We start from the raw sequence: 26,507 nt of genomic DNA on the forward strand, positions 1-26,507 counted from the left end.
CTCCCCCTCTATTCACGCCCCAGAAAATACATGTTACTGACTTGACTTCTTCCCTGGAGTCTCTGTGCTTTATGTCCTCACAGGTTTTCCCTGGATCATCTCTGGACCTACTGCTGTGGTTCTGCTTCTCTCCTGCCTTCATTGTAATCACTCATTTATCCATATAGTTGTGATAGTTTTTATTACAGTGGTTCTCAACCAGGGGGGCGAGAGTACAGGACTTGAGGGGAAAAGAAATCATGAAAAATGACAGACTCACCGGCTACTAGTACAAAGGAGATGCAGCAGATTCCCCCCATGTCGAAATGCAAGCAGTTGGACTATTACAGTGTTGCTCAACAGGGGTGGTACCCCCGTGTAAAGACCTCGTGTTAGCTCCGACGTATAACAGAGGCACATCCTTCACCCCTCCCCCCACCCGGTTTACAGATTGAGGTTCATTTCACCCCTCCCCCCACCCGGTTTACAGATTGAGGTTCATCATGTAATAGAGGCATACCCCCCCCCCACCACCACCTATTGCAAATTTGTTTTTGGGGTGCAGCAGGTGAGAAATGATAAGAAGAGGGGGGCTTTATCTACAGGTTTGTTGCGTTACTTTTAGAATTTCGGCTGATTTCGGCTGCAGCAGAAGGCTCATGATGCCGTTAGTGGACCTTTGTTCTAAAAGGTTGAGAAACACTGGTTTATTATTAATTCCATAGATGGTAGAGGTTTCTATTATTGGTACTAACAGCTGCAGTAGTAGCATATCCACTGTTAGTACTTATATTTGGAGTAGTAGTATTAACAATTATGGGTATTTGTACTAGTTATTGGTAGTTATACTAGAAACAGCAGTTCTAGTTTTTAACAGTTATAGTTCAGTTTACTGTGCATCCGTGACATGTGCCTCCCCCATTTCCTCCCTTCTCCCCAAATCTCTCTCTCTCTCTCCCTTTAACCCTCTCTCTTTAAGCTCAACTGGTTAAGGCAGACAGCCATCCTCCAGAGCCGTGGTATGCTTGAGGTTTCTGCCTGTTAAAAGGAAGACTTTCCTCACCACTGTCACCAAGTGTTTGCTCCTGGAAGATTCTGTTGGGTTTGTATAAATTGGCTTAAGAGTCTGGTTTTGACCAGCTCTAAATGTAAAGTGTCATAAGGTAACTTTTGTTATGATTTGGTGCTATACAAATACAATTTGATTGATTGGTTAATCATGATTAAAAAATACAGCTATAATAACCAATAATTTTAGACTTGTATAATAGCATTTAAAAACCAATAATAATTTCACGTTTGAAAAGTTCTTTATTTGATCAACTACTATTTTCGGCTACTCCCTTTGGAGGTTCCAACATCAAATGATCTGGTTTAATCTGACCCTGTCTCCTGCATCTTCTTCTTTTACACCAACTATCTGTATGTCCTCCCTCACCACATCCATGAATCTCCTCTTTGGTTTATTCAATAAATTGGTTTAATGTTATTGGTACTTACTCCTCCAAGTAGATCTGTGTGAATTTGCCAAAGCGTGAAGAGTTGTCATTTCGCACCGTTTTGGCATTCCCAAAAGACTCCAACAGGGGCGCAGCCTCTAAGATCTGATCATTCACCACAAAAACATGTAACCATGGTAACCCTCAACAGTGATGGATATTATAATGTGTCAAAAAAAAGGGGAAGACACTGTACCTCTAGCTGATGAGAGAAGGCAGAGTTCAAAAATAGAAGACAAAAGATGGTAATAACAGTGTTAGCAAGTTACAATCACAATATAATCATCTGAGGGAATTTATGAAAGACACTGGCACCTACCTGCTGTGTGACATTGCGTTTGTGATGTATGGCTGTCAAGTAACGGAGGATCAGTTTTGTAGCCTCAGTCTTTCCTGACCCGCTTTCTCCACTGTGATAACAATAAATTAATATATAAATAAGAACTGGTGCCAGGCACAACAAACCCCACCCCTTGCATGTACTGTAGCTTATTTTGGCATCGATCCAGCTGATGTCATCATGTCTATGCGTGTGCTGATGTCAGCATATCAATTGCCTCTGTTGAGGACTTGCAGCTGACGTCACTGGTCATGTGATTGTTGTTTACACCGCCATATTGGTAGGCACGCTATCTGGATCCAGAAAGTCAGAACTGTTGCTTTATATCGTGTTTTTCTTTGGACTCGTGTTTGCGTGTTTAGTTATTTGCGAGTATATCTGCTTGTGATAAAGGCACCATAGATGAGCTTCAATGTCTACTAACAACAGTGATGCGCGTGTAACTCGGAGGTAAAAACACGAGTACCAGCTACCAGCCGGCTCACATCAGCTGCGTACACCTCCAGGCTCTGCTCCGGAACTCGTGAACGAGCCGATATGTTAGCTCTAAAACGGTCCATTAACTGTCTCTGTCCAAAAGCCGATCCCATCTTCTCTTTCACGACCGCATAATTTGACTTGACCGCATGGGGAAGGCTGTCCCATAGTAGAAAAGCAGACTTGCACAGATGGGTGGGGAGTATTGTCACCAGCTCCCCACTGAACTCACCAGTGTCGCCCGTCAAAGCTCCGACTGCCACTTCCAGCTGAGGAAACTCTGGCTGCCATCACCGGCAAAGGGAGCTGGTAGATCCACAATCACTCTCTCTCTATAGGGTGATAGGCCAGGGAAAGTCCTCCTGGTAGGTTTAAAGGGGTCTTCATCACCGTACCACATGATGACAATTCTTTTTTTCCACGCCGCTAAGCGCAACAGACATGCAGGCTAACTACACTGAGAAGCTACGCTAACCACGGTTATAACTATAAACAGCAGTCGGCAGAACAGAACCACCGCTGCCACCAATGGAACCGAGCGGTCTTTATGTCTAACTTATAATTGGTGACAGCTACGTAATAAACGGCACACAGGAGTTTAGCAGGTCCATTCTTTAACACGCTATGAACTTGGCATGACTTTCTCCTCCAAGACTTAATGTATGAATACGTCACATGAAACTCATCTATTGCAACCAACCACAACATGTGGTTACCATGATCACACTGCTTAAAGCTTTTTGTTATTGTAGATCTACACAGGAGAAAGATAAATATCATCAACAATGGGCAATTGTACGATCCAAGGAAAGCTTGCCTACCAATACGGCGTCGTAAACAGAAAACCACATGATCATGTGACGTGTATGCAAAACCTCAATATATGTGCCAAGTTTGAAGTAAATTTAAATAAAATTGATGTTTTTCTAGATATTTGAAATGTCACCTGTTATAAGTAAATGGGAGAAAAAAAAATTGAAAAAATTCATAAAAAATATGAACTTTGACCTACTTTTCCCAAAATGTACCCACGTCTATGCTGGGTCATTGACAGTATATAAACCCACTTTGGTATGAATTTAACCAATAGTTTTGCGGCTACAGTGTTAACTAACAAACAAACAAACAAACAAACAAAAAAACAAACCAACAAAAACAACACCCTTTGCCTCCCCTTCGGGGGCGGGGTAAAAATCCAAGGTAAAATATAAATTTCTTCATACTGCAGGTATTGAACCTCAGCAACCATACATACGTAGTATCTATGAAGATTCTTGGTTATTGAAGAAAGCAAATGGACTTGATGGAGTTCCTTGAAATTTCACTTCTCAGCCAAAAGGCTTCTTCTGCTCTGTTAGGGTTAGGGTTAGGTTAGGCAGGTCAAGGTATGGCTGGGTTTTGACACACCTTGGCCTGTGTGAGTCTAATGACTGTCATTAGCAGCAGCTCACATTTGACCCCAATGACTCTGAAGAGGTGAATATTCCTCCAAAAGGTTAAACTGTGTCTCTTTACCAATCTGATAGAAGTGGAGAATCCTTGGATGAGAGGTGAAACATCTTGAAGAAACTCTAATGCCGGTTACCTTTGGACAGTGCTTAGATACATGCAGGTGTAACTGACATAAAATAAGAATGGCTGAAGATGTACTAATTTCAGGAACCTTGTTGTTGCTTTTTTGGCCAGCTTTCTGGGACACTTAAATGGAACAGATCCATGATTAATCTTATCAGTACCATCTGTCCTGTTCCTGTTGTAACCTAATGGCAACCTCATTTCCTTCAATGAACTATTTGAGGCTGGCTCCAAAAGTAAACCAATCTCCATATGCATCTGCATTCACAACAACTGTACAGGGACTGGATTTATATATATAAATTCCCCATTTAAAAACATTAAGGCTTAAGATTATGCATAATTAAGAGTCTGGCCACTCTGAGTAACAGGTGAATGCCTTTCATATCTGTCATGTCAAGTGGGGTTTGACTTTCAGAACTGCTGTTTAATTATAATACTCAACATGAATAGCATAACTTAGCTATATTAGCTGATTTTGGCATTAAATTGTATTGGATTATGTAGTCTATCAGTTAACCTGGTAAACAGGCGAGACATCAGCAATTAGTGTGTTTATATAACAAATGATATATTATAGTTATCAAACACAATTGTCAAGTAGCAGCACCGTTGGTGTTTATGGTAAAGTAATAGTAACATTAACTTAGCAAGGATCATCCCCACTCCTCATCAACTCTAACCTCTTCTCCAAATGCACACCTTTCTAGTTCAAAAAAACAAGACAACAGCTAAAACACCAAACTTAAAGTTTCCACAAAGCAAAGTGTGATGGCAAATTGGCTATGTCCATATTTTATATACATACATTCTATGATGGGAACAAGTCAAAATACTTTAATGGAAGAGTGCTCGTTGACTGGGATAGCGATAAACGGATTAAACTACTTAGTATTTTTCCATATGCAAGCACTCAGCAAAACATGACGAGATATTTGCTGAATCTGACTAAAAGTACACTGGATTAGAATCGCTTAGTCCAGTTTTACTATGGGTTGTTTACAGCTGATGTTATTTATTCATGAGGGGGATGCACTCATTAACCAGGAGTGTAAGAAAAAAAAGTGCCGGAAACAGTGTAATTTCATACCTGATTACAATACACTGGTCCTTTTTGGCATCCATCATGGTGGTATATGATAAATTAGCAATGGCAAAAAGATGCCTGTAACAAAAGGAAAAACACATTAACTTGATACAAAATGCATCTGTAAGCTTTCATTAAATCTAAGTGCATGTGTTGATTGTGTGTTTGTATATCTAGATGTAAAGTGGTAGTGAAATCCATTACCAAACTCGCCCCTGGCAACCAACCAACAGCAGTGTAATAGGAGCTTCTCACTAACACCTGAGAGTGCTGGCATTTGCACCTCTATTTACCATCATACTATATCTCAGAGTGCAGCGTACAACACATGTAGACACATGTAGTACAACAGTACAATCACATTCTGAAATGTTTCAGATAAAAGTTAGAATTATGTTTCTACATTTTATACTATTGAAAATTTAACAGATCTAAGAATGCCATACAAAGTCCTCTGAATATGTCATTCTAATTAGATAGACATGTCTCAGAATAGTCAATGTGTCCCTAAAATGAACAGTTTCACATTGGAAAAAATGCTCAAAATCTTCATAGAAGTTAAGATTTTTCAGAGAAGAGAGGTAATTAAGTACTGTTTGCCTGTGTCTATGTACACACATGAATGAAAACACATATGCACATAACACCCAGGTCTTACGGAGGGTTGTCACTCAGGCCACGGCCGTCATACTGAAGCACCATGTCTGTGCCGTAAATGTTGAGCAACTTGTAGGGGTTCACAGACACAAGGATGCTGCCGATGAAAGTCTGTGGGGAAAAGAAGAGCGGATGAATGTATACAGCCTGCCGTGTGTGGGAAATTTGGTGAAATGAGTTATTGAATCTACATATGAGAAATTCCACATACGTATATGAGCTCTTGGTCATAGCGCTTCTTCAGGTTCATTAGAACTATGTTCTCATTCAGCTCACTGAAATTAAACACACAGGAAATCAAAATAAACTTACACATGCACTGAGTATATATTGATGCACACACTTCCAAGATTCTCAAACTAACTTTGACATCAATATTAATTACTTTTTAATTACTTTCAAATGCTTTCTCTATGGAAATGTGTAAAATTCAGTGTATGAAGATCATTAATAAGAAGAGCTGAGGTATATTATAAAAAACATTTTGATTTTCAAGACTGATCTCCTAGATAAAAGGAAATGGATCCTAAGAAAAAGATTAGATATGAGCTCTTCTGTTACACCAACAACTGCTTCTAATTGTGTTACATGTGTTTGCAGGGTTGTAGTTGTGTGCAATTTCAAAGTATAATGTGGTATAAAAAAAAATTACATTTGTTTATTTAAGGTATTAAAAAACACAAATGCAAATCTCATATGTGTATGTGAACTTTTTCTCACCCATTTAGGTTGTTTAAATCGAAGTACAATTACATTTATTCATTTCTGGAGTGAGATTTCTTTTTAAATGTCCTGCTCATTTTCCCTTCTAATTTCTTCTACTCGAAAGGGAGATGTACATCTGCTCTCTTTTTATTGATTTTTCACATACAATTCCTATATATTTGAAATGTATTTTAAAAATCATTTGTTCAACCAAAACAAGAAAAATATTACACAACTAATTAACTATTAATAAATACTATATATAGTGTGAAAGTCTCATACGCTTGCAACCCTGTGTGTTTGCTCTTTGGCTATTTGTGAACAGTGGATTATGCTTACGGCAGTTGTGTCATGTCCTCCATCCCCTCTGCCCAGCGTTTCACCCTCTGGCTTGGCATGGGCATGTTTACAATACAGTAGACCTGAATATAGACAAAGGTACATAGAAGCATATATAATGATAAATACTAAGTCATTTGAGGGATGTGAACTCATGAGATACTACGGATACTTCCATTCTGCTCTACAGTCTGATTCTTTACAGATTTACTTATCAATTTTGAATCAATTTTCTGTGTGAAAAATCTTGAAATCTGAAATGCAGCCGCATGCTGTGTTCTTTTTTGTTAGAAGATTGAAACTGTAAAGTGAAATAAGTCTCATGCCATTGTTTTGCAATGCACAGCTGGTAGAAAAACAAGCTAAACTGATTGCATAACCCAGTTTATATCTACAGTCGTCCTCAAAATTATTCATACCCCTGCCATTTTTTGTAACTTTTTGTTTTTGTGATGAAATGAATGAGTTTTGTCAAGTTTGTTTGTGACTTATATGTGATACACAAGTGAGGAAATAAGAACAAATGATACTTGGAGAAATACTTTATTTCAGGAGTATTTTGTTAGAGGATTTCTAAAAAACGCCATGTTCAAAATTATTCATACCCTAGGTTTATTAAGTCCAAAGTCTTTTCTTAATAGTCAATAGAGTAGCCTTTTTTCTTGATAATGGTTCCTGTAAGTGTCCATAAGTTCTCTTCTGTCTCCTGTGGGGTTTTGGTCCACTCTTCCTGGACCAAAGCCTCCAGCTGGGTCCGGTTGGATGGTCTCCTACCCATCACTCTGGTCTTTAGCTCCCTCCACAGATCCTCTAAATGATTTAGGTTAGGACTTTGACTGGGTCATGTCCTTGAACCACTACTGCACTACCTTGGTGGTATGCTTGGAGTCAGTGTCCTGCTGGGACATCCAATCAGGACCAGTCTAGAGTTTCTCAGCACTTTCACGCTGTCATCCAGGACGTTGATATAATTATGTTAAATTCATGATGCCTTGTAACTTCATGAGGTTTCCAGTGCCACTAGCAGAGAAGCATCCTAGCATTATAGGTTATAACCATAGCATTATGTTGCCACCAAAATAACCGAGGTATGAAGGTATCACAGACAACCATCCAGCCAGTATTGCACAAAGGAGTTCTCCATGGATGCAGACACAGGAAGATGGCATGACTCAGGATGAAACATCAGGAGGCTCATCTGGTATTTCCTAGAGCTCTTCTTAACCAAGATCCAAGCTTTTGGTCATCAATCCAGTGATTTGATGAAACAAAGATGGAGTTGTTTGGCCACATGGATGTTCACTGCATCTGAAGGAAGCAAGGAGAAGAACGCAAGCTGAACACAGCCCCAACCATCAAGCATGGTGGTGGCAACATAATGCTATGGGGTTGCTTTTCTGCTAGTGGCACCGAGAACCTCATCAAGATACAGGGCATCATGAAAAAGGAGGATTATATCAACATCCTGGATGACAATGTGGAAGTGTCTGCTGAGAAACTCTAGATTGGTCCTGACTGGACGTCCCAGCAGGACACTGACTCCAAGCATACCATCAAGGTAGTGCAGTAGTGGTTCAAGGACATGACCCAGTCAAAGCTCTGACCTAAATCATATGGAGAATCTGTGGAGGGAGCCAAAGACTAGCGTGATGGGTAGGAAACCATCCAACCGGACCCAGCTAGAGGCTTTGGTCCAGGAAGAGTGGACCAAAACCCCACAGGAGACAGAAGAGAACCTGTGGACACTTACAGGAACCATTATCAAGAAAAAAGGCTATTCTACTGACTATTAAGAAAAGACATTGGACTTAGTAAACCTAGGGTATGAATAATTTTGAACGTGGCATTTTTTGGAAATCCTCTAATAAAATACTCGTGAAATAAAGTATTTCTCCAAGTATCATTTGTTCTTATTTCCTCACTTGTGTATCACATATAAGTCACAAACAAACTTGACAAAACTCATTCATTTCATCACAAAAACAAAAAGTTACAAAAAATGGCAGGGGTATGAATAATTTTGAGGACGACTGTATCTACAGTTACTTTTGGATATAAAAAACAGACATAACATGCAAATATTCATTATCTTTGTTTGTAATCAAAAGTGTCTGTGTAAAATTTTAATCTTTCAGTTTAAAACATCGAGCATTGTATTAATGTGATTACATGTAAACTACAGTCTAACTACTGTGATTTAGGAATAGATTATTGCTTAACAACAGTCGCTTTTCCATTGACCCTCAAATTGCATGAATATAACTTGAGCATAAAATTTACCGAATGGAAAAACGATAATTTCGCCAAAACTTTTGTTTTTGAATTAAAAGTTTTTGCGGTAGCAAGAGGTGGTTTTTCGGGCATAGTGCAAATGGTATATCACACAAAACTGCAATGGAAAGACCTTTTTCTGGAACTAGAGTCACATGAATAAAAAAAAAAAAAAAGATGTTGACGGATGTTACAACAAGCAAGGAAGAAGAGTTTTAAAAGAAACATGGTGCGGTACATGTGGACAAACCAGGAAACCGAACCATTTTTTAATTTAGTACGGGATAGAGGGGTAGTATATAATAATAATCAATACATCTATAAATCAATGCAATATTTACATTTGTTGCCATGTTTATGGAATGACTTCTCTTCTCTGTAATAAGTAAACAAATCATCGAATTTATGATTTAATGGAAAAACCGACATTACGCACTTCTGTTTTTTCACCATATAGTAAATATCGGTGAAGTTTTGGCATAGGTCTAATGGAAAAGCAACTTATGTGACCTCCTTTGGAATTACCCTTACAATAATTCCAACTGACATACTTATTTTACACACTTTGTACCCTTGATTATAACTAATCCAGTTTTTTTTACCAGTTTAACTATTATTAAAACTGATAGCAATCATCATTTGGCAATCACTTCTTGATATGACACCCTCGGCAACAAAATGAACTTATAAGTTCAAAGGTATGATTCCAATTGATTGGACAATTTGACTCAGACTCTTTTTTGTTTGTACCTTTTTCTTAGTGGTTTGTCATTACTTGCTAGCAGGTTAACTGCTTGAAGGCAAAAGTCAAAGTTAACATTAAATTAACTAATAACTTAGTATTAAATAGTATCCACATGTTCTTACCATCAAACACACACAACACCAGCAAAGGAGGATTCAGGCAAAATACTCTGACAAGTGTTTGAAAGCATATTGAAATGTTAGTGACTTAGCCCGACCACAAAAGAACTAAATGGAGTGTGGCTACAGTCAGATACAGTAGCTCAGCTGTAATTATTCAGGAATCTTAAACACTAACAGATAAACACCGACCATTGCCATCACTGAATGTCATCTTATTAGCTAACTGGACAGATATATTGATGACACATGATACTGGCTAATGGATCAGCACATCCCTACTTGTCGCAAATAAAGAAATACTATTAAAACTGTTTACATACAACAGACATATGATAACAGAAAATCCAATTTAATTTATTCATGCGAAAGAACAGTAAAATGTGCATCTTAGAAGCAAGCATGTATACAGCATACATGCTTGCTTCTAAGATGCACATTTTACTGTTCTTTTGCAATAATTGTAGCAAATGAGCTCTTTTTCATACCTTATCAAAAAAGTTCTGTCCAGGTACTCTTTCTCTGTCAGGGGTCCAGTCTGGGTCCTGAGGCTGCCCGTCTGGTCTCAGGGTAGGTGAATATCCATCCAATATACCATCTTCCCGGTACATGGACCACTTGGACAGATTCTGGACTGTTCCATGTGGCAAAACTCTCTCAGCTGCCCAAACATCTTCCCCCCCTTCCCCGCCGCCTTGAGCACCCCTGGCCCAGTGGCCTGAGCGTGGGCCGTAGGGAGGGACAACAGCATAACGATTATCCTCACCTTGCAGTCCTGTTGGCACTCTGTATGAGGCATAGCGAAGCTGCTGGTTTTGGATGGCATCAGACAAGCTAGGGTTGTGGAACCGGCGTGTGAGAAGAGAGCCATCTGGCAGCCTGTGGAGCAACAAATGTGTTTCAGTGAAGAAGGTGCAACATGGTCTCCCTCCTTGTCTAAAATAATAGAGAGGCTTCCTACCTGAACTGGACAGTACGGAACTCATCGTTCTTCAGTGCTTTTGCAAGGTTGGGAGGAGTAGGTTTGGGTGCACCTGTCAACACTGATTTGTCCGACAACTGATAGAGACCTGTACTTCTTAGTCCCTTGTTCAGCCGCAGAGCAGATGAAAGGTTGGGCTTCTGACCAGGAATAACTAGGGTACCATCAGGAAGCCGGTATGATGCACCACGAAGGCCTCATTCATAAGAGCCTACAAGTGGCATAAGCGAGACCCCAGACATTCAATTCACTCATTCAAGAATACTATGACTTCAACTAATAAAATGAAATAATTTGACAGAAAGTTCTATAAGAAGGGGCAATGTCATCCTAGAAATGCTAAGCCAATCTTTTTTTTTTCAGTGTGCCATTCTGGTCTCATTGTTGCTTGGCTTTGACTAACAGGTTCATCTTGGTTTATACTGACTAACAGCTCTACTGTATTTATGCTTAAAAAAATTTAATTTACAAGACTGAGAAACTGAGAATTTTTTAATGCAATTTTTAAACTTCCTAAACAGTTATACTTAAAATGCCAAGAGCCACAAGATAGTAAATGGCAACAAAAAAAAAAAAAAAAAACAGGTACTACATTGTGTCTATATATTAAAAAGAAATATATGTACATAACAAGTACATACTTTAGCCAGGTCAGGTCCAACTGGTTTCCGAGGGTCAATGATGATGGTTCCATCAGGCAGAGTGTAAGACGCCTCCTTTAGGTAGGGGTTCAGCAGGGCGGCTGCCAAGGTCGGGCTCTTTGGTTTTCTTGGGTCCACTATAACAGTTCCATCTGGAGTGTGTATGTAGCTCCTTTCAAGGCTGGGTTTTGGAGGGCCTAAGTATCGCATTTGACTTAAGTTAATATAAATATACAATATATAAGATTATATATAATATAATCTTTATCTGCACCACTTATACATATCTTGTTTGTCAATTTAAAATATGTTAAAATATGTATTCTATCTTGTTAAAATGTCAAATTAAATATAGCAATATTTACATACTTAAAATGTGAAGGATGCTGGCTGTGCATAAGTATGTGTAAATATTTTTAAACTGAAAACTGTCATTTTTTAGAACTTCTGATATAGATTTGAAACAGATCAACACATGGCAGACAGGTAGTGTGAGAGGGAAACAGGCAAAGATACATCCATAGCTAACCTTGGCCAGGTTTGGTGAAATAGGGGCATTTGGGTCATTGACCCAGTCTGGTGCATCATACTTTGCGTTCTTCATAGCTGGATTCTGAAGGGCAGCAGCTAAGTTTGGAGAGACTGGTTTTCGAGGATCAATGATGATAGTTCCATCAGGCAGCGTGTAAGATGCACTTTTTAGATAAGGGTTCGAGAGTGCTGCTGTAAGGTTTGGGGACTTTGGTTTCCTGGGATCAATGACTATGGTGCCATCTGGAAGAGAGTAGGAAGCTTCCCGTAGAGCTGGGTTGGTCAGTGCCCTCGCAAGGTTTGGGGACATGGGTTGCTACATGAACCGAGACAGAAGAGCCAGAAAAAAATCCATTGTGTTAATACCAGCTTCAACTTGGAGATTAAAAAAATAAATAAATAGTTTCATTTTGACAGAGAGTCACAGGTTACTTGGCTTCTGGGGTCTATGATGGTTCCATCAGGGAGAGTGTATGAAGCACCCCTGAGATCCTGGTTCTGAAGTGCTCTGGAAAGGTTGGGCGACATGGGCTTCCGAGGGTCCTGTGAGGGGAGTTTGGGAAAGACAGTTATGACTTCAGAGAACAGAAATTATATGTATATATATATATATATATATATATATACACACATTTTGTTTACCTTTGAGTGAATGAAACAATTAATTGGATAAAAGTTAATTAATCAGCACATACACCAATTTGTATTGGAACCTTTAGAACCACAGAGTCATTTAATATCAAATAAAAGATTTTTTCCTCATAAACATAATTTTTTTTTTGGTCATTTTTCATTAACTGCAGCACTTAACTAAAATATAAAACTTCAGCACATCCATCCAGTATAGCCTACTGTATTATGTTTGTTTTTGTGTGTATGTTTGTTTGTGTGTGTGTGTGTGTGTGTGCATGTGTGTGTAAATCTGTAGTGTAAAACCTGATTTTAAAAAAGTTTTAGTGAGTATCAACAATTACCACAATGACAGCAACTAATTGTCTTTTGAGTTTAAAGGCTGATTTCTGCTCCTGACTGAAGAAATCAGATGGAAATTGTGTAGCATTTAAAAAAAGAATATCTGAGGCAGAACAAGAGTCCACCCCTGTACTTTTTTATTGTACATAACATATTCACATATTACCATACTATGAATGAATGTGATGCTGTTCTGGTGTCCAAGTGCTATCTCATTGAAATTGACTGAACATTTATTGAACACCTGTTATATTTTTTCTCTTGATGTTATTGTTAACAAGCATGAATCTTAAATAAGACTTACTCTGATAACTGATCCATCAGGCAAAGTGTATGTGGCCCCACGGATTTGCTGATTTTGCAATGCGGCACCAAGCCTTGGGGAGGTGTGCGGATCTGCATATGGAGACACCAAGGTTCCGTCTGGCAGCCGGTATGATGCCTGCATCAGCTGTGTGTTTTGCAGAGCAGCCCCTAACCTTGGTGAGGACGGAGCATATGGGGACCTAAATTGCATTGATGACTGAAATGATGCTTGCCGCAGACTTGGGTTCTGTTGTAGTGCACTGTGGAGCTGAGGCCCAGGTGGAGCATAAGGATTACGTTGCTGCATGATTGGGGATCGTAAAGACGAGACACCCTGCAAACCAGTTCGGTGCTGCAAGGCATCATGGAGCAATGGTGCTGGAGCAGGTTCAGCGATATAATCATACGGTGTCACAACAGTTGGACCGTATGGTGACTGAAGCTGTGGAAGCTGATAAGAACTCACACCTCTTAATGCCTGACCATGTCTTACGGCCCCAGAGAGCATTGGAGATGAGGGTACAGATGGTGCATATGGTGACACAGGCCTCTGAAGTGGAGACACAAAAGAGGCTTCTCTTAATGCCTGGTTTTGTAGAGCTCCAGACAACATTGGGGAAGAAGGGGGCATAGGCTGCTCAAAGGGGGATGCTGGTCTTTGCAAAGGAGAGACAAAAGATGCATCTCGAAGAGCTTGATTCTGCAAAGCCCCAGACAGCAATGGAGAGGAAGGGGGCATTGGCTGCTCATAAGGTGACATTGGTCTTTGCAAAGGAGAGGCGTAGGATGCACCTCGAATAGCTTGATTTTGTAGAGCTCCAGAGAGCATTGGAGAAGAAGGGGGCATAGGTTGCTCATAAGGTGACACTGGAGCTTGAAAAGGAGATGTATATGATGCATCTCGAAGAGCTTGATTCTGTAAAGCCCCAGACAGCATCGGAGAAGAAGGGGGCATAGGCTGCTCATAGGGTGACACTGGTCTTTGCAAAGGAGAGGCGTAGGATGTACCTCTCATAGCTTGATTCTGTAGACCCCCAGACAGCATTGGAGAAGGGGGAGCAACAAACTGTTGTGACTGATCAATGTAAGGATCAGCATAGGGGCTAGACATATGCATGTCTGGTATGTAAGCATGTGGAAGAGCTGCATGAGGTGGAAGTGGCGACGACTGACGGGAAAGTCGAGGAGACAGACGTGGAGATGCAGGGTGTGGCATGTGTTTCAGTGATGGCTGAGGAGAGGCAGGAGGCATCCTTCGTAAAGACTGCTGAGCCATCAGAGGGCGTCCTCGAGCCACAGGGCGTGGAGGAAAACGGCCAGATTCCCTCCTCCCCAAAGGGGCACGATGTACCATGTGAGGGGAGTGGAAAGGTGAAGAGTGTAGGGAGGAGTCTATTGTAAGAACTGAAGACCTACTGCTCCGTATAGAGGAGGCACGGAATGGACGGACATTCTGGGTTGGTGGGGGTACTGGGCGCCCACGGAGACCCATAGGCGATGGCCTCACTGTACCTAAGGGAACATTTCCCCCCATCCTAGGCCTGGCCAAAGGGGTAGGTTCCCTGAGCAAACGAGTTGAACGGCGGGAGAGGGTGGGTGATGATGGTGATGGTGCAGGCCGGGGGGCTGCAGGGGATACACTGCGACGAGAAAAGGAGGGAGAGGGAGCTCGAGCAGGAGATGCACGCCCTGGGGAATGTGGACGGGAGGCAGGTGCCTGTGGCTTCCGAGTTCCAAATGGACTGCGAGCAGGAGCAGGAGCAGGTGATGCAGAAGGAGGGGGACTTCGTCTCCTAATGGAGGCACGTGGTGAAGTGGGTGGAGAACGTCTCCTCATAGAGGTTCTTGGTGAAGGTGGAGGACTACGCCGCATCATAGAGTGAGACGGTGAGGGTGGCCGAGCTCGACCCAGGGGAGATGGTGGTCTCTGAGGTTGCATTCTACGACGGGCAAGTGGGGAACCCATGGGGGAGGCAGGGGGTGACATCCGTCTTGACATAACAGAAGGGGCCCTTTGGACATTAACAAAGCCGCTTCGCATTGGTTGTGGAGAAGGCGTTCGTCTAGGTCGTAGCATTGGAGAAGCTACTGGAGAAGGCATGACACCAGGATGGCGATGCATCATTGGTGAAGGCATCAATACCGACCGGCGGGATGGAGTTGGAGACGGCTGCAGGCGCCGGCCAGGAAGGGGGGACATACCTGCTTGCTTAATAATCATGGCAGTTGGTGTAGGGATTGATGGAGGGCCATATCCCTGCTGCTGACCCATCATCATCTGTTCTGCCATCATTTGCTGCTGGAAAACCAACAAAAATTGTGAAGATGTTATTAAAAAAAAAGAAAAAAGAAAAAAAAAAAAAAGAAAAACAATCGATTTTACAATTATAACCATACATTTACCAATGCTGATTAGAATGTTGTGTCATTAGTACAAAGAAACAGTGTTTTTCACAAATAAAATACCACTTCTCCCTAGTATAAGATGTATTGTTTACACTTAACTGCTGTCAAGATTCAATTATTTACCTGTATAAAAGAAATTAACTATTAAGATGTCTTGTATTATTAGGAGAAACAGCAATTTCTATACAAAAGTTTTGCTAATCTGTTTCCTCTCCCCCAACGTAGTGCAGCACATGTATAAAATCCCAGCTTAGCATAAGAATTATGAGTTCTGAATGCTTTAATTTACCCTGTCTTATGTGCCCGGCTCAGTGTTTTTTTATTTCCTTTTTTTAGTATAGGAGAGTCAAACTGTACACCTATTCTGAATCTAATTCCACTCACTGCTTGATCTTAAAACTGCTACAAAGTTGGCAAGATGTTGAGCCTTGGGTGAGGTGGGGGTGAGGGTTGGTGTGGTTGTGTGTGACAGGCACTGTTCAAGGTTATTCACAGGACAAAGAATCACAAAACCACTCTGCAGTGATATAAGAATCTGAGATAGATTTGTACTGCTACCACGTAAAAGACACCTGAACAGTTCCATATTTCTTCCACTTTATCTTGTTATCATACCATCTTTTTTTGTGTTACTGCACACCTTGGATGTTTTAGCATGTTAGTCCACATCCAAAGTGACAAACAACTCAGTCAAGGTAGTGGTAAAAATGTTTGCTGGATATTTTAACAAAGCGTTATAGGACAACACACTAATGGTTTCAGTTCCCGGAACATTGACCAGGTTTGCCTCTAAATGAAGAACTCCAATGACAGACAGGTGAGCTGCAGCCCACTGATTAAAGGGTGTTTATTGATTATTTCAATATAAATTTAATGATGTGGAGGAATCCCAAATTTTTTAACACTTTAGGCAACTGAGTTTTTTTGGGTTTTTTTAAATATTCAATTTTGATATCAAGATTTCAAAAAGCTGTCTATTTCATCCAGTTATGTTGGTTGTTGCAATATTGCAACTTTGGTGCTTAAAGGGTTAAAACAGACATCCATGCTGTGCCATTTTCACCTAAAAATATCTGTGTGTGCACAAAGGACTTAGACTAAAAGTTGCTTTCTGTTTAGAAAGTAACTGCACCATTATCTTTGCACTTTACTTGTATTAACAAGTAGATAAGAACTTTTTAAGAGATACCACAGCCCTCCCTCTAGAATGAATTTAGTAGATATAAGGAACAACATGCTCACTGATGTTTTCAATAGCAGCTCTAATAGTGAGGAGTGTGAAGACATTTAAAATCAAGACTCACACAGGAGAGCTATCCTGTAATACTGAAGAGTGTAAAGATATTCAGAATAAAGAAGCAAATAGGCAAGAACAACATACCTGTGGTGAAATCATTTGTGGTGCCATCATTGGTTGCTGTGGTGCCATCATTGGTTGCTGTGGTGCCATCATTTGCTGGGACATAATTTGCTCATGTGGTGACATAACTTGTTGGGGCATCATTGGTTGCTGTGGTGACATTTGTGATGGCATCATTTCGGGGGACATACTCTGTTCTGGTAAGAACATCTGTTGCTGTGGTAGCATACCCTGTGATGGCATCATTTGGGGAGCCATACTCTGTTCTGGTAATGTCATTGGTTGCTGTGGTGACATAAGCTGTGATGCCATTAATTGGGGGGACATGCTCTGTTCTGGTAATGTCATTGGTTGCTGTGGTAACATTTGTGATGGCATCATTTGAGGGGACAAACTCTGTTCTGGTAACATCATTGGTTGCTGTGGTGACATAGCTTGCGCTGGCATCATTTGGGGGAGCATACTCTGTTCTGGTAACATCACCTGTGGCTGTGGTGACATAACCTGTGATGGCATCATTTGGGGGGACAAACTCTGTTCTGGAAACATCATTTGTGGCTGGGGCGACAATGCCTGTGGGGGAATCATCATTTGTTCCTGAGGGAGCATTAGAGTTTGTTGCTGTAAAGGCATCATCATTTGTTGTGATGCCATCGGCATTTGTTGCTGTAATGATATTGTGTCGCCAAGCTGACCTGGTGCAAGAAGTATCTGGTCTTCATACTGGATTTCTGACATGTTTTCGAATTCTGGATCAGGTGGCAAGGTAGGTGGAGGTGGGAGGGGTACATCTAGACGTTCTTTCCCAAAAAGGCGAACTTGAGGTCTGGGCACTCTGAATGTCATATCACCTCCTTGGATCCCACCAGTGTCTACTCCATACTGATCCAACTGACCTTGGCCTGCAAATTGATTCCCATACATAGCCTGTACTTGGTCCATCCCCTGACCTCCAAAGCCCAACATCTGCTGGCCTCCTGGTGGCAATCCCATGGCCTGCTGGGAGCTAAAGTCTTGGACGGGCATGCCAGTATCCATATAGTTGAGTTGATAATCTTGCGGAAATCCTCCTTGCATTCCCATTGCTGCTCCATAAGGATTCTGATAATAGCCCGCCTGTCCACTATCATAGTAACCCATTGTGGCTTGCCCATCACCATAGTAAACTCCTTGACCCATATCATTTGGATAAACCTGAGCTTGAGGATCAAGGTATCCATCTACTTCACTTGCATACATGTGGTCTGCACCCATTAATGGATAATAATCAAGACCCTCATCACCATATCCTGCCATTTGCTGTTGTTGCTGGTAACCATAATAATCAGCTTCCTGATTGTTATAGTATCCTTGGGAAGTGGAATAAGGGTTGTAATAGTCCCCCATCCCATCATCATATTGACCACCTTCATAATATTCTGCATTTGGATCATACATCCCTTCTTCCTCATAGTATCCGAGGTCTTGATAGTCTGCTCCTCCTGTTCCATTGTCATAGTAACCATACTGACCCTGACTTTCATATCCAGCAGCTGCTTCCTGTCCATAACCACCATACTCATCATCATAGCCTCCATAACCTTTCTGGTGGTTTGAATAATGCTGGTCATAGCCATACATGTCCCCCCCGTGGTCATAACCATCATTATGGTAACCATGCACATATTCTCGCCGGCTGTGTCCTCTCCGCCCTCCCCACCCATTATGTCCATTACGTCCTCCCATTTTATTTGAAAGAAAGCGTTGGGTCAGCCAGTTTGTTGCTGCTGCAACCCTGCCAAGCAAGACACTTCTGTCCCTAAAACCATTAGGTGGGTTTTTACCATCCTTTTTATCAAATAACCCTTTAAAGAAGCCCCCCGTGTTCTCGTTTGTGTTTTTTCCACCCCCCAAACGAACCAGCATGTAAGTTGGCTTTTTCCCACCGTTTTCTGCCTCCTTCGCTTTGGCTTCCTTCTCTTTTTTCTTTTTTTTGCTGGCGTTAAATCTCATCAAGAAACGAGAACGAATCTTCAGCATGGATTTGCGACGCTTCTTCTTAGCCAGGCGATTTTTTCTCTTCCCCAGTCCAAGAAATAATCGTGAAGTACTTTTTAGCTTCTTTCTACTGTTCCTGCGCCTCTTGAAGCCAGAAAACTTCATGAACATTCTGGACATGTTCTTCAGACCTTTCTTTGGAATTTCCTTAATTGGAACTTTGGGACCCTCGTCTTTTTTCTTTTTCTTCTTCTTGTCTGTACCAGACTTCCCTCCTTTACTTTTAGATTTCTTTTTGGATTTGCTGCGTTCATCTGAATCTTCATCATCTTCATCATCTTCATCTTCTTCATCTGACTCTTCCTCTGAGTCTTCATCTCGTTAGACCTACCTCCTTTCTTTCCTTTAGCCCCTTTGCCTCCCCGTCCCTTTCCTTTCCTGTCATCCTCTGAATCCTCATCTTCGTCTTCATCACTGACATCTTCATCCTCTTCCTCATCACTCAGGAGCTCTTCCTCATCCTCAGACTCATCCTTCTTCCCCTTTCCTTTTCCTTTCTTTCCATCATCTTTCCCCTTGGGTGGTTCCTCCTTTCCTTTTTTCCCTCCTTTCTTGTCATCCTTGACACTTTTCTTATCATCTTTGATGGACTTCTTGTCATCTTTTCCACCTTTTTTGTCATCCTTCCCTTTCTTTTCCTCCTCTTTCTTTTTCTCTGGTTCAGGCTTTCCACCTTTCTTGGCATCTTTCTTGGGGTCTTTCTTGAAAGGCATTTTGACAAGTGGCTAGTATCACACCATGCCCTCTCACAGGATACAATGCTATAAACCTTCAAACACATGAATACAAAAATATTAAATGTTAATACATGTATATGGAGAGAAACCACTTTTAGTTCCACATCAACGTATCAAGATAGTATCACATAATAGGAAATATCAAGAGTCTGACCTTCCGAAGGAAGAAGATTTGTTGTTTTAGATATGCGTGATTGACTCAGTGCTTCTATTGTATGTGGGTTCAGCACGAGGACAGGTCCACCTGGCCAAAGTAGTTCTATACTGCCCAAATCTGGTCCCCATGAAGGCAACTGTAAAGAAATGCATTGGTGATGTCAGAATATTTTTCATGCCCACAGGAAAAATTAATAAATAAATAATAACAATTCCAGCAGGTATACAGGGTGGGTGAAAAGTAACTTGACATTAAAAATTGGCAATAAAATCCATATTGCTATTACAAATTAACTGAAACAAATGATACATGTTCTGTATCACATGTGAAAATGAAAGTTAATCTTCACATTTCAACGTAAGCACCGGTGGCATCAACCAGTTTCCTCAAACGGCCAAGGAGGGAATGAATAACCTTCTGAAGGACGTCGTCTGGGATAAGATACTAAGAAAATAAGAAATAAGACAATAAGAAATCCCCATTAGTGTTGCCTGTTTAAAAAATGTTTTCGTCATGACTTCAGTGATACTGAAAATCCTATCAGCAATTTCTAATGCCGAGGTTCTTTTCACCCACCCTGTCTATTGACTCTTATCTTGATGCCACATCCCAACTCATGTAACAATACTAAAACACATTTACTCAGCTTGGGCGGCTGGTTTAGCAAGGTCATCCTCCACATACTGTCATGTCAACTTTACTTAAGTTTCACGACCTTCCAACTGTAGGCTCTTGTCTCACACTCTTCTACATTTAATACCACTAACAGAGCTGTAGAGATGTATTGTCTAACATGCTGCATCTGTTTTAGCACTGGCATTGATTATATCAAAGCAAACCAGTAACCTGCTGCCATTGTAGAAAGAAAGGGCCCTTTGTTTTTGATTCAGTTACTTATTTCAGGTTTTCCATTATCAGTTATCAGTCCTTGATTCATTAAACCTGGCTCCCAAAACTGGATTTCACTGCTGCAGCAATATCTGGCCTCATGATGCAATAGATAAAAATGCTCCCAATGAGAGCTGTGCAAGAGTAGCTTTTAAATAAGTTAAAAAAAAAAAAAAAGAGAGAAAAAAAAAATAGGGCATTGGTCAAAAAGAGAAATCAAAGATAAAATGATGGAGATGATGAGGCAGAATCATATTTTGAGGAGAAAAGATTTGATTATGAAACTCATGAAATCTTATGTTACACACATTTCCAAATTATGTTTTGAAATATGAAACTCCTATCTTCCTTTATTGCTACTGTTCAAGATCCCTTACCCCTACTCTTCAGACTTTTGATCATAACACAAAGATGTCTGTTTCCTTAAAAATACCGAATCTGACCTTTACAAAACCCCTTTTGCAGAATCCACCTACTGTTACCAAGAGATGCTCAACTACACAGTAAGGTTTGAGGGTCAACGAGTTCAAAAACATGAGCAAATCTAATTCCTATTCTGCTTTCGCATCCACATCATCCACGATACTTGTAAAGCTTAACCTTACTGTGAACTATTACAGAAACAACTGTTGCCTTGATTAATGTTCCCAACAGCAGGGTCCCTGTGGCATATGCGTTCTGTGAAAGCAGCTATAAAGCCTACAAAAGCAAACACACAAAATGTGCAAGCATTACCCAAACCCAAGCTATACTTCCTTCTGTGGTCCAGTTTGTCACCTGTGGAGTTGTGGTTAAAGATAAACTCTCCTGGCAGCGTCACCACATTCAATCATCAAGACAGTTTTCTGTCATCTTCAAAAAGGATGTGAGGTAGTGGTGATTCAGATGGTTTCTGCAGTCTTCTAGTTTGTTATATCCTTGCTGTAGGTTTCCTCTAAAGTGGTGACAAATTGCAAACAACCCCTGGACAAAGTCTTGAGGTCTCATTCAGCTTCTTCTTCAGACCTACTCCATCCAGTGACGCTCACTACAACACATTCCTTCACTCAACACAGTCCTCTGTTCACACGGCCCTCCTCAGAGTGTGTTGGAGTATGTGTGTGCGTGTGAGCAAGTGTGTGTCAGGTAGAAAGACAGAAAGAAGGGCAGATGGGCTGCCTGATTGTGTGTGTGTGTTTGCATGTGGGTATAAATGTGTATGTGCATTTGAGGAGTTCCTCGCGGCGGGTCGTAGAAGGAGTCTTAATTTGTCATCTGGCTCTACAGGTGAAACTTGAGAGCTCTGGGCTGCTGAGGGGGCGGGGCATAAATAATACAAAAGGTCGAGAAACAGAGAGAGACAGACAGACAGATGACATGGGATGCAGAAGATAAGCCTGATTGGCTGTAAGATGTCATCAAATACAAAACAGTTCATGAGAATTGCTGTATCATCAATGTGTTCCATGCAAACTTTTGCATGGGAGAAGTCACACTGACGCACTTTTACACAATCTAACCATAATCTACAGCACCCCTTTTTCCAAGTGTAACATATACTAGCAGGTGAATGCTGCATGTGTGTATGAGCAAAGAGCAGTGACACATCATTCCAAGAAATGTTATATTTAAACAGCATCAGAGTAAGCAGTGCAAGCAGTCACCACCAACCTACTTTCACATACGTAACAGCAGGAGAAGAAGCAGAGGCAGGAGAAACACCCACTTGTTAGATACATGACGTCTTCCCTCAAGGTATCAATAATAGAGGAATGACTCTTGCAAACACACACGCACACACAGCCAGCGAAGGATCGGTAACAGGGCTGTGATTATTAGTGCCATCAACCAAATTATTTCTCTTGCAGAGGGAAGGGGTCGGATTGCCAGATCTGTCCTGTTACAGGGTATAGGTGTTAAGTTGCCAGATCCTGATCTTTTGGTCTTGGTGTGTAAGTCTATCTGATCATTACTAACCAGCAAAGACCGCATGAAGATAGCACGTGTAGAGCTGTGCGCACAGTCGGTGTGAATTTATCTTTGAGTGTTACGTGAGTGAGTGGGAGCACATGTGTGTTAGATAGGCCAAGAGCATGATGAAAGAGTAATTTTTTCCCTGGATTTCCCACGGTTTGTCTCTAACCACACATCCGCCTTTGAAGCCGAATGAATAGACCCCATCAAATGTGAAAAAGCTCTGACTTGCAGCCAGTCTGCTTCCTTCCCAAAGCAATCGCTGCTGGCAGGTGGTCTTCCATCTTTTGATAGAATTTGTAGAGAAGAGACAACATAGAGAAACTGGGATACATGCCCAGGAGAGAAAGGCAGACTTATGATCGAGGTGGACTTGATGAGGCTCATCAAAAGCATTCAAGTCCTAAGGGGAAGCAGTAGACCATCTTTGTCACTTAATATACACACAAACACATGCACACACGCACACACATAGTAATCTGCTGCTATCTAGTGGACCAGTATTACACCTGCAGCACTTAATAGCTTAAAGTTGGTCAGGTCAGTTTACAACTCCGCCGCAGGTACTTAGTTTGACCGGAAAAATAACTCATTTGGCATCATTTTACATAGCTTAACGCAGTCGTTTATAAAGAGCGGTAAGGGGATACAGTAGAATTGCACCAACAGTGTAGACACACTCCAGGGAGAAGCTTTATCTTGTAGGAGAGAAGTAATAGTGTGTGTAGCAAACAAACTCATCTGATCCTGTGCAGAGTATGTGTGGAGGAAGCAGTGGATGCCCGCACCATACCTCTGCTCCAGCTGCACAACCACACTCTCCACATGTTCACGTCACTGGAGCTCCGTAGTCACGTTTCCCCATCGTCTTTTAGGTCAAAAAATAAGAAAAAAAAATAACCACACTAAATAAAACCGTGTCTAAATTTTAATCACTCACTCAGCTCTGTGTCCCCGCTGCTACTCTGCCAGGACTCGGAGCAGCAGGGGTCGGTCAGGAGGGATGAAAAGTGTGCCACCGGGAACGGAGGATGAATATTTAACGACCGCTATTCTTCGGTGAGTGGCCGGGGGCTTGAGTTCCACAGACGCCGGTGAGACACATGAGCACCGCGGGTGGGCAGTGTCGGTCATACACGGTGATACACGCTGACTGATGTACACACAGTGGTAAATAAACAAATTTATGATGTATTTAATGTTAATATTTTTTTCAACAAGTACAAACTGCTAGCTTAAAAGTGATATAGCCTAGCTTAGTGTTTCAGCTAATTAGCGTTGTTTTGTGTTATTTGACGCTGAAACTGATATAAAAGTTTTTCAAACGTTTCAGTTGTTGTCTATCTTTTCATATAGGTACACTGGACTACTCGTGGATCCATAACATGTCGTTTTTTCGGACGGAACACGACGGGGGAAAGTGTGTCATTAGATGGCTCAAGGGGTAAATGGAGCATAACAGATGAAGGTGAGAGTCAGTGCGAGAAAATGTACCGTTACCGTCTCCACATGAGCAATCCTTCTGTTGCCCGCCAGATGGACCCGGCTGACAACAAACAAACAGCACCGAGCCGCAAACTGCTGCATCTCCGCCGGATTCACTCTATAACCCAGACGACCTTGCCGTCTCCCCCACATGACCGGCTGGCCGTCCACATCCAAACAGGTTCTGGCTTTGATGTAAACCTACTGTGGTGAGCCACGATGCGAGCCCTCACTGTGTTTTTTTTTTTTTTTTTTTTTAACACAAACAAGCCTTTAGCTATTTTGGAGCTATTTTTAGCCCTGTTCCTGAAACAGTGACTTACATAGACTTTAACCAATAGGCAAATGTGCACTGTTTTGGGTAAACAAATTTTAATATATTGTTGTCATTCTGCAACAGCTGGCAGCAAAACACTGAACAGTCATGATCAGTGCAGTCAGCTCTCCAGCCTGCCAGCTTGTTTACTACCCAAAACCAGGACACTGCTTTCATTTTTTTTGGCTTCTAATGTGCAATGTAGCCTAATCAATTTTTGGTCACTCGTGCACAGCACAATAGATTCATAAGACAACTACTGATGTAGAGTGAAATTATTCACAACTTAAGGCTAATCTCCTGTAGTCAAATATGAGTTAGATTAGAGCAGCTATTCTAAATCCATGGCCAAGATCAGATATATCCGAGGTCATCAGATAATAGGAATGTGGAGAAAGCAGATTTATGCCTGTAGAAATTGTAGATTTTTTTCCTAATGTCTTCTAGATTACACTCAATCATTAGGGCTTGCAACTAAAATGATTTATCAAAATCAAAACCATTGAAAAATACTGGTTGGGAATAACATAATCACACATTTCTGCTCTCTTTTGCTCTTTTGCAGTTTGCAATTGATTTTATAGAACTTAAAGGCAGAAATGCAACTGCCAGACTGCTGTTTTCTTTCCACTGGAGCGAATCCTCTACCTGCATTATCTGGATTTTGATTTGGCTGCAGTAATTGTAGGCTCCAGTCAACAGCTTGCTTAGGGCTGTAAATACCTTTCAATTTAACAAAGACCACTCCATATAGATGTGAAGTGGTTTATTATACAATGGGTTCTGAAGGATGGGGATATAGGAATGTGAGGGGTCAATATAGGTGTGGTGAATAGGGTAAAAGTGAAGGGATGAACAGGGTTGAATGCAGGGATAAAAGAGGGATATTCAGGTTCGGAAGGAGCGAGACTCAGAGTGCTGGCACGTCTCGGTGAGCTTCAGCTCCTTGTCACCTGGTCCTTGTAATGAGAAAGAGGGGGAGAAGGTGAAAAAAGAGGGCTGGGGGAGGGTTCTTAGAACAGTGATAAATGGTAGAAAAAGGGGGGAGAGACATATGTATAGGTCGGCATGAGTAGTTAGATTATATCAGGTGAGCTCTGCATTTGTGGAGGGTTTAGAAGCTGTGATAGATTTTTTTGTGCTTTCTTGACAAAAAAAGTATACATTTTTGCATAATTTCAGATATACAGCTCTGGAAAAATTAATAGACCACTGCAATTTTATATGAAATCAGCATATCTGCATATATGACAGCCATTACATTCCTGTGTCTGTTGAATTCCAACACAAGCACACCTTATTCTACTGAATATACACCTGATCCATGTCTTATTTAAGAAGGAGAAGTATAAACCACTACTGTGGCCATGACTATCTTCTTGCAATAGGACTAGCTGGGTGGCAAAAACAGTGCTATTAGTACCGCAAAAGTACTTGGAATCAAAAAAAATAACTATTGAAAACTACTGGGCTTCTGCTCTGACAATGTTCCCAAACTCTGAGGACTGGTTTTTCTATCAGGACAATGCTCCTGGCCTCAACTTGGTCAGTAAAGGTGTAGAGGACAGACCACCAGATGAAGACCCTTGTCATGGCCAGCCCAGTCTCCAGACCTGAAACCACTTTGAAAACTTCTGGAATATAATCAAGAAGAAGACGGATGGTCACAAGCCATGGAACATTGCTGAGCTTCTTGAATTTCGATGCCAGGAGCTGCATAAAGTCATCCAACAGCAATGGTGGAGAGAGAAGACACGTGAAAGCTGTCATTGAAAATCAGGATTATTCCACCAAATATTGATGTCTGAACTTTTCCCAAGTTAAAACATTCGTATTGTGTTTAGAAATCAGTATGAACTTATTTTCTTTGCTGTATTTGAGGTCTTAAAAGACTGCATCTTTTTGTTATTTTGACCATGTGTTCTGCAAATACGTGCTCTGTA

At 41.2% G+C, this 26,507-nt stretch overlaps 1 protein-coding gene across 1 annotated transcript in view; it reads right to left on the reverse strand.

The window, feature by feature from the left end:
- myo15ab (myosin XVAb) overlaps positions 1-23,596 on the reverse strand; it is an 88,043-nt gene extending 64,447 nt beyond the window's left edge. Inside the window, 19 exon segments of the mRNA XM_030127833.1 lie at positions 1,480-1,583; positions 1,792-1,888; positions 4,961-5,035; positions 5,616-5,725; positions 5,826-5,889; positions 6,659-6,741; positions 10,282-10,672; positions 10,755-10,971; positions 10,974-10,986; positions 11,417-11,574; positions 11,577-11,613; positions 11,946-12,263; positions 12,380-12,490; positions 13,224-13,970; positions 14,289-15,524; positions 17,013-19,349; positions 19,352-19,797; positions 19,920-20,058; positions 23,557-23,596. Coding sequence (XP_029983693.1) covers positions 1,480-1,583; positions 1,792-1,888; positions 4,961-5,035; positions 5,616-5,725; positions 5,826-5,889; positions 6,659-6,741; positions 10,282-10,672; positions 10,755-10,971; positions 10,974-10,986; positions 11,417-11,574; positions 11,577-11,613; positions 11,946-12,263; positions 12,380-12,490; positions 13,224-13,970; positions 14,289-15,524; positions 17,013-19,349; positions 19,352-19,741 — 6,488 coding nt within the window. The 5' untranslated portion in view covers positions 19,742-19,797; positions 19,920-20,058; positions 23,557-23,596.
- Between the last annotated feature and the right edge of the window lie 2,911 nt (positions 23,597-26,507).

This window comes from Sphaeramia orbicularis, chromosome 1, assembly GCF_902148855.1.
Source record: "Sphaeramia orbicularis chromosome 1, fSphaOr1.1, whole genome shotgun sequence".
NCBI lineage: Eukaryota > Metazoa > Chordata > Actinopteri > Kurtiformes > Apogonidae > Sphaeramia > Sphaeramia orbicularis.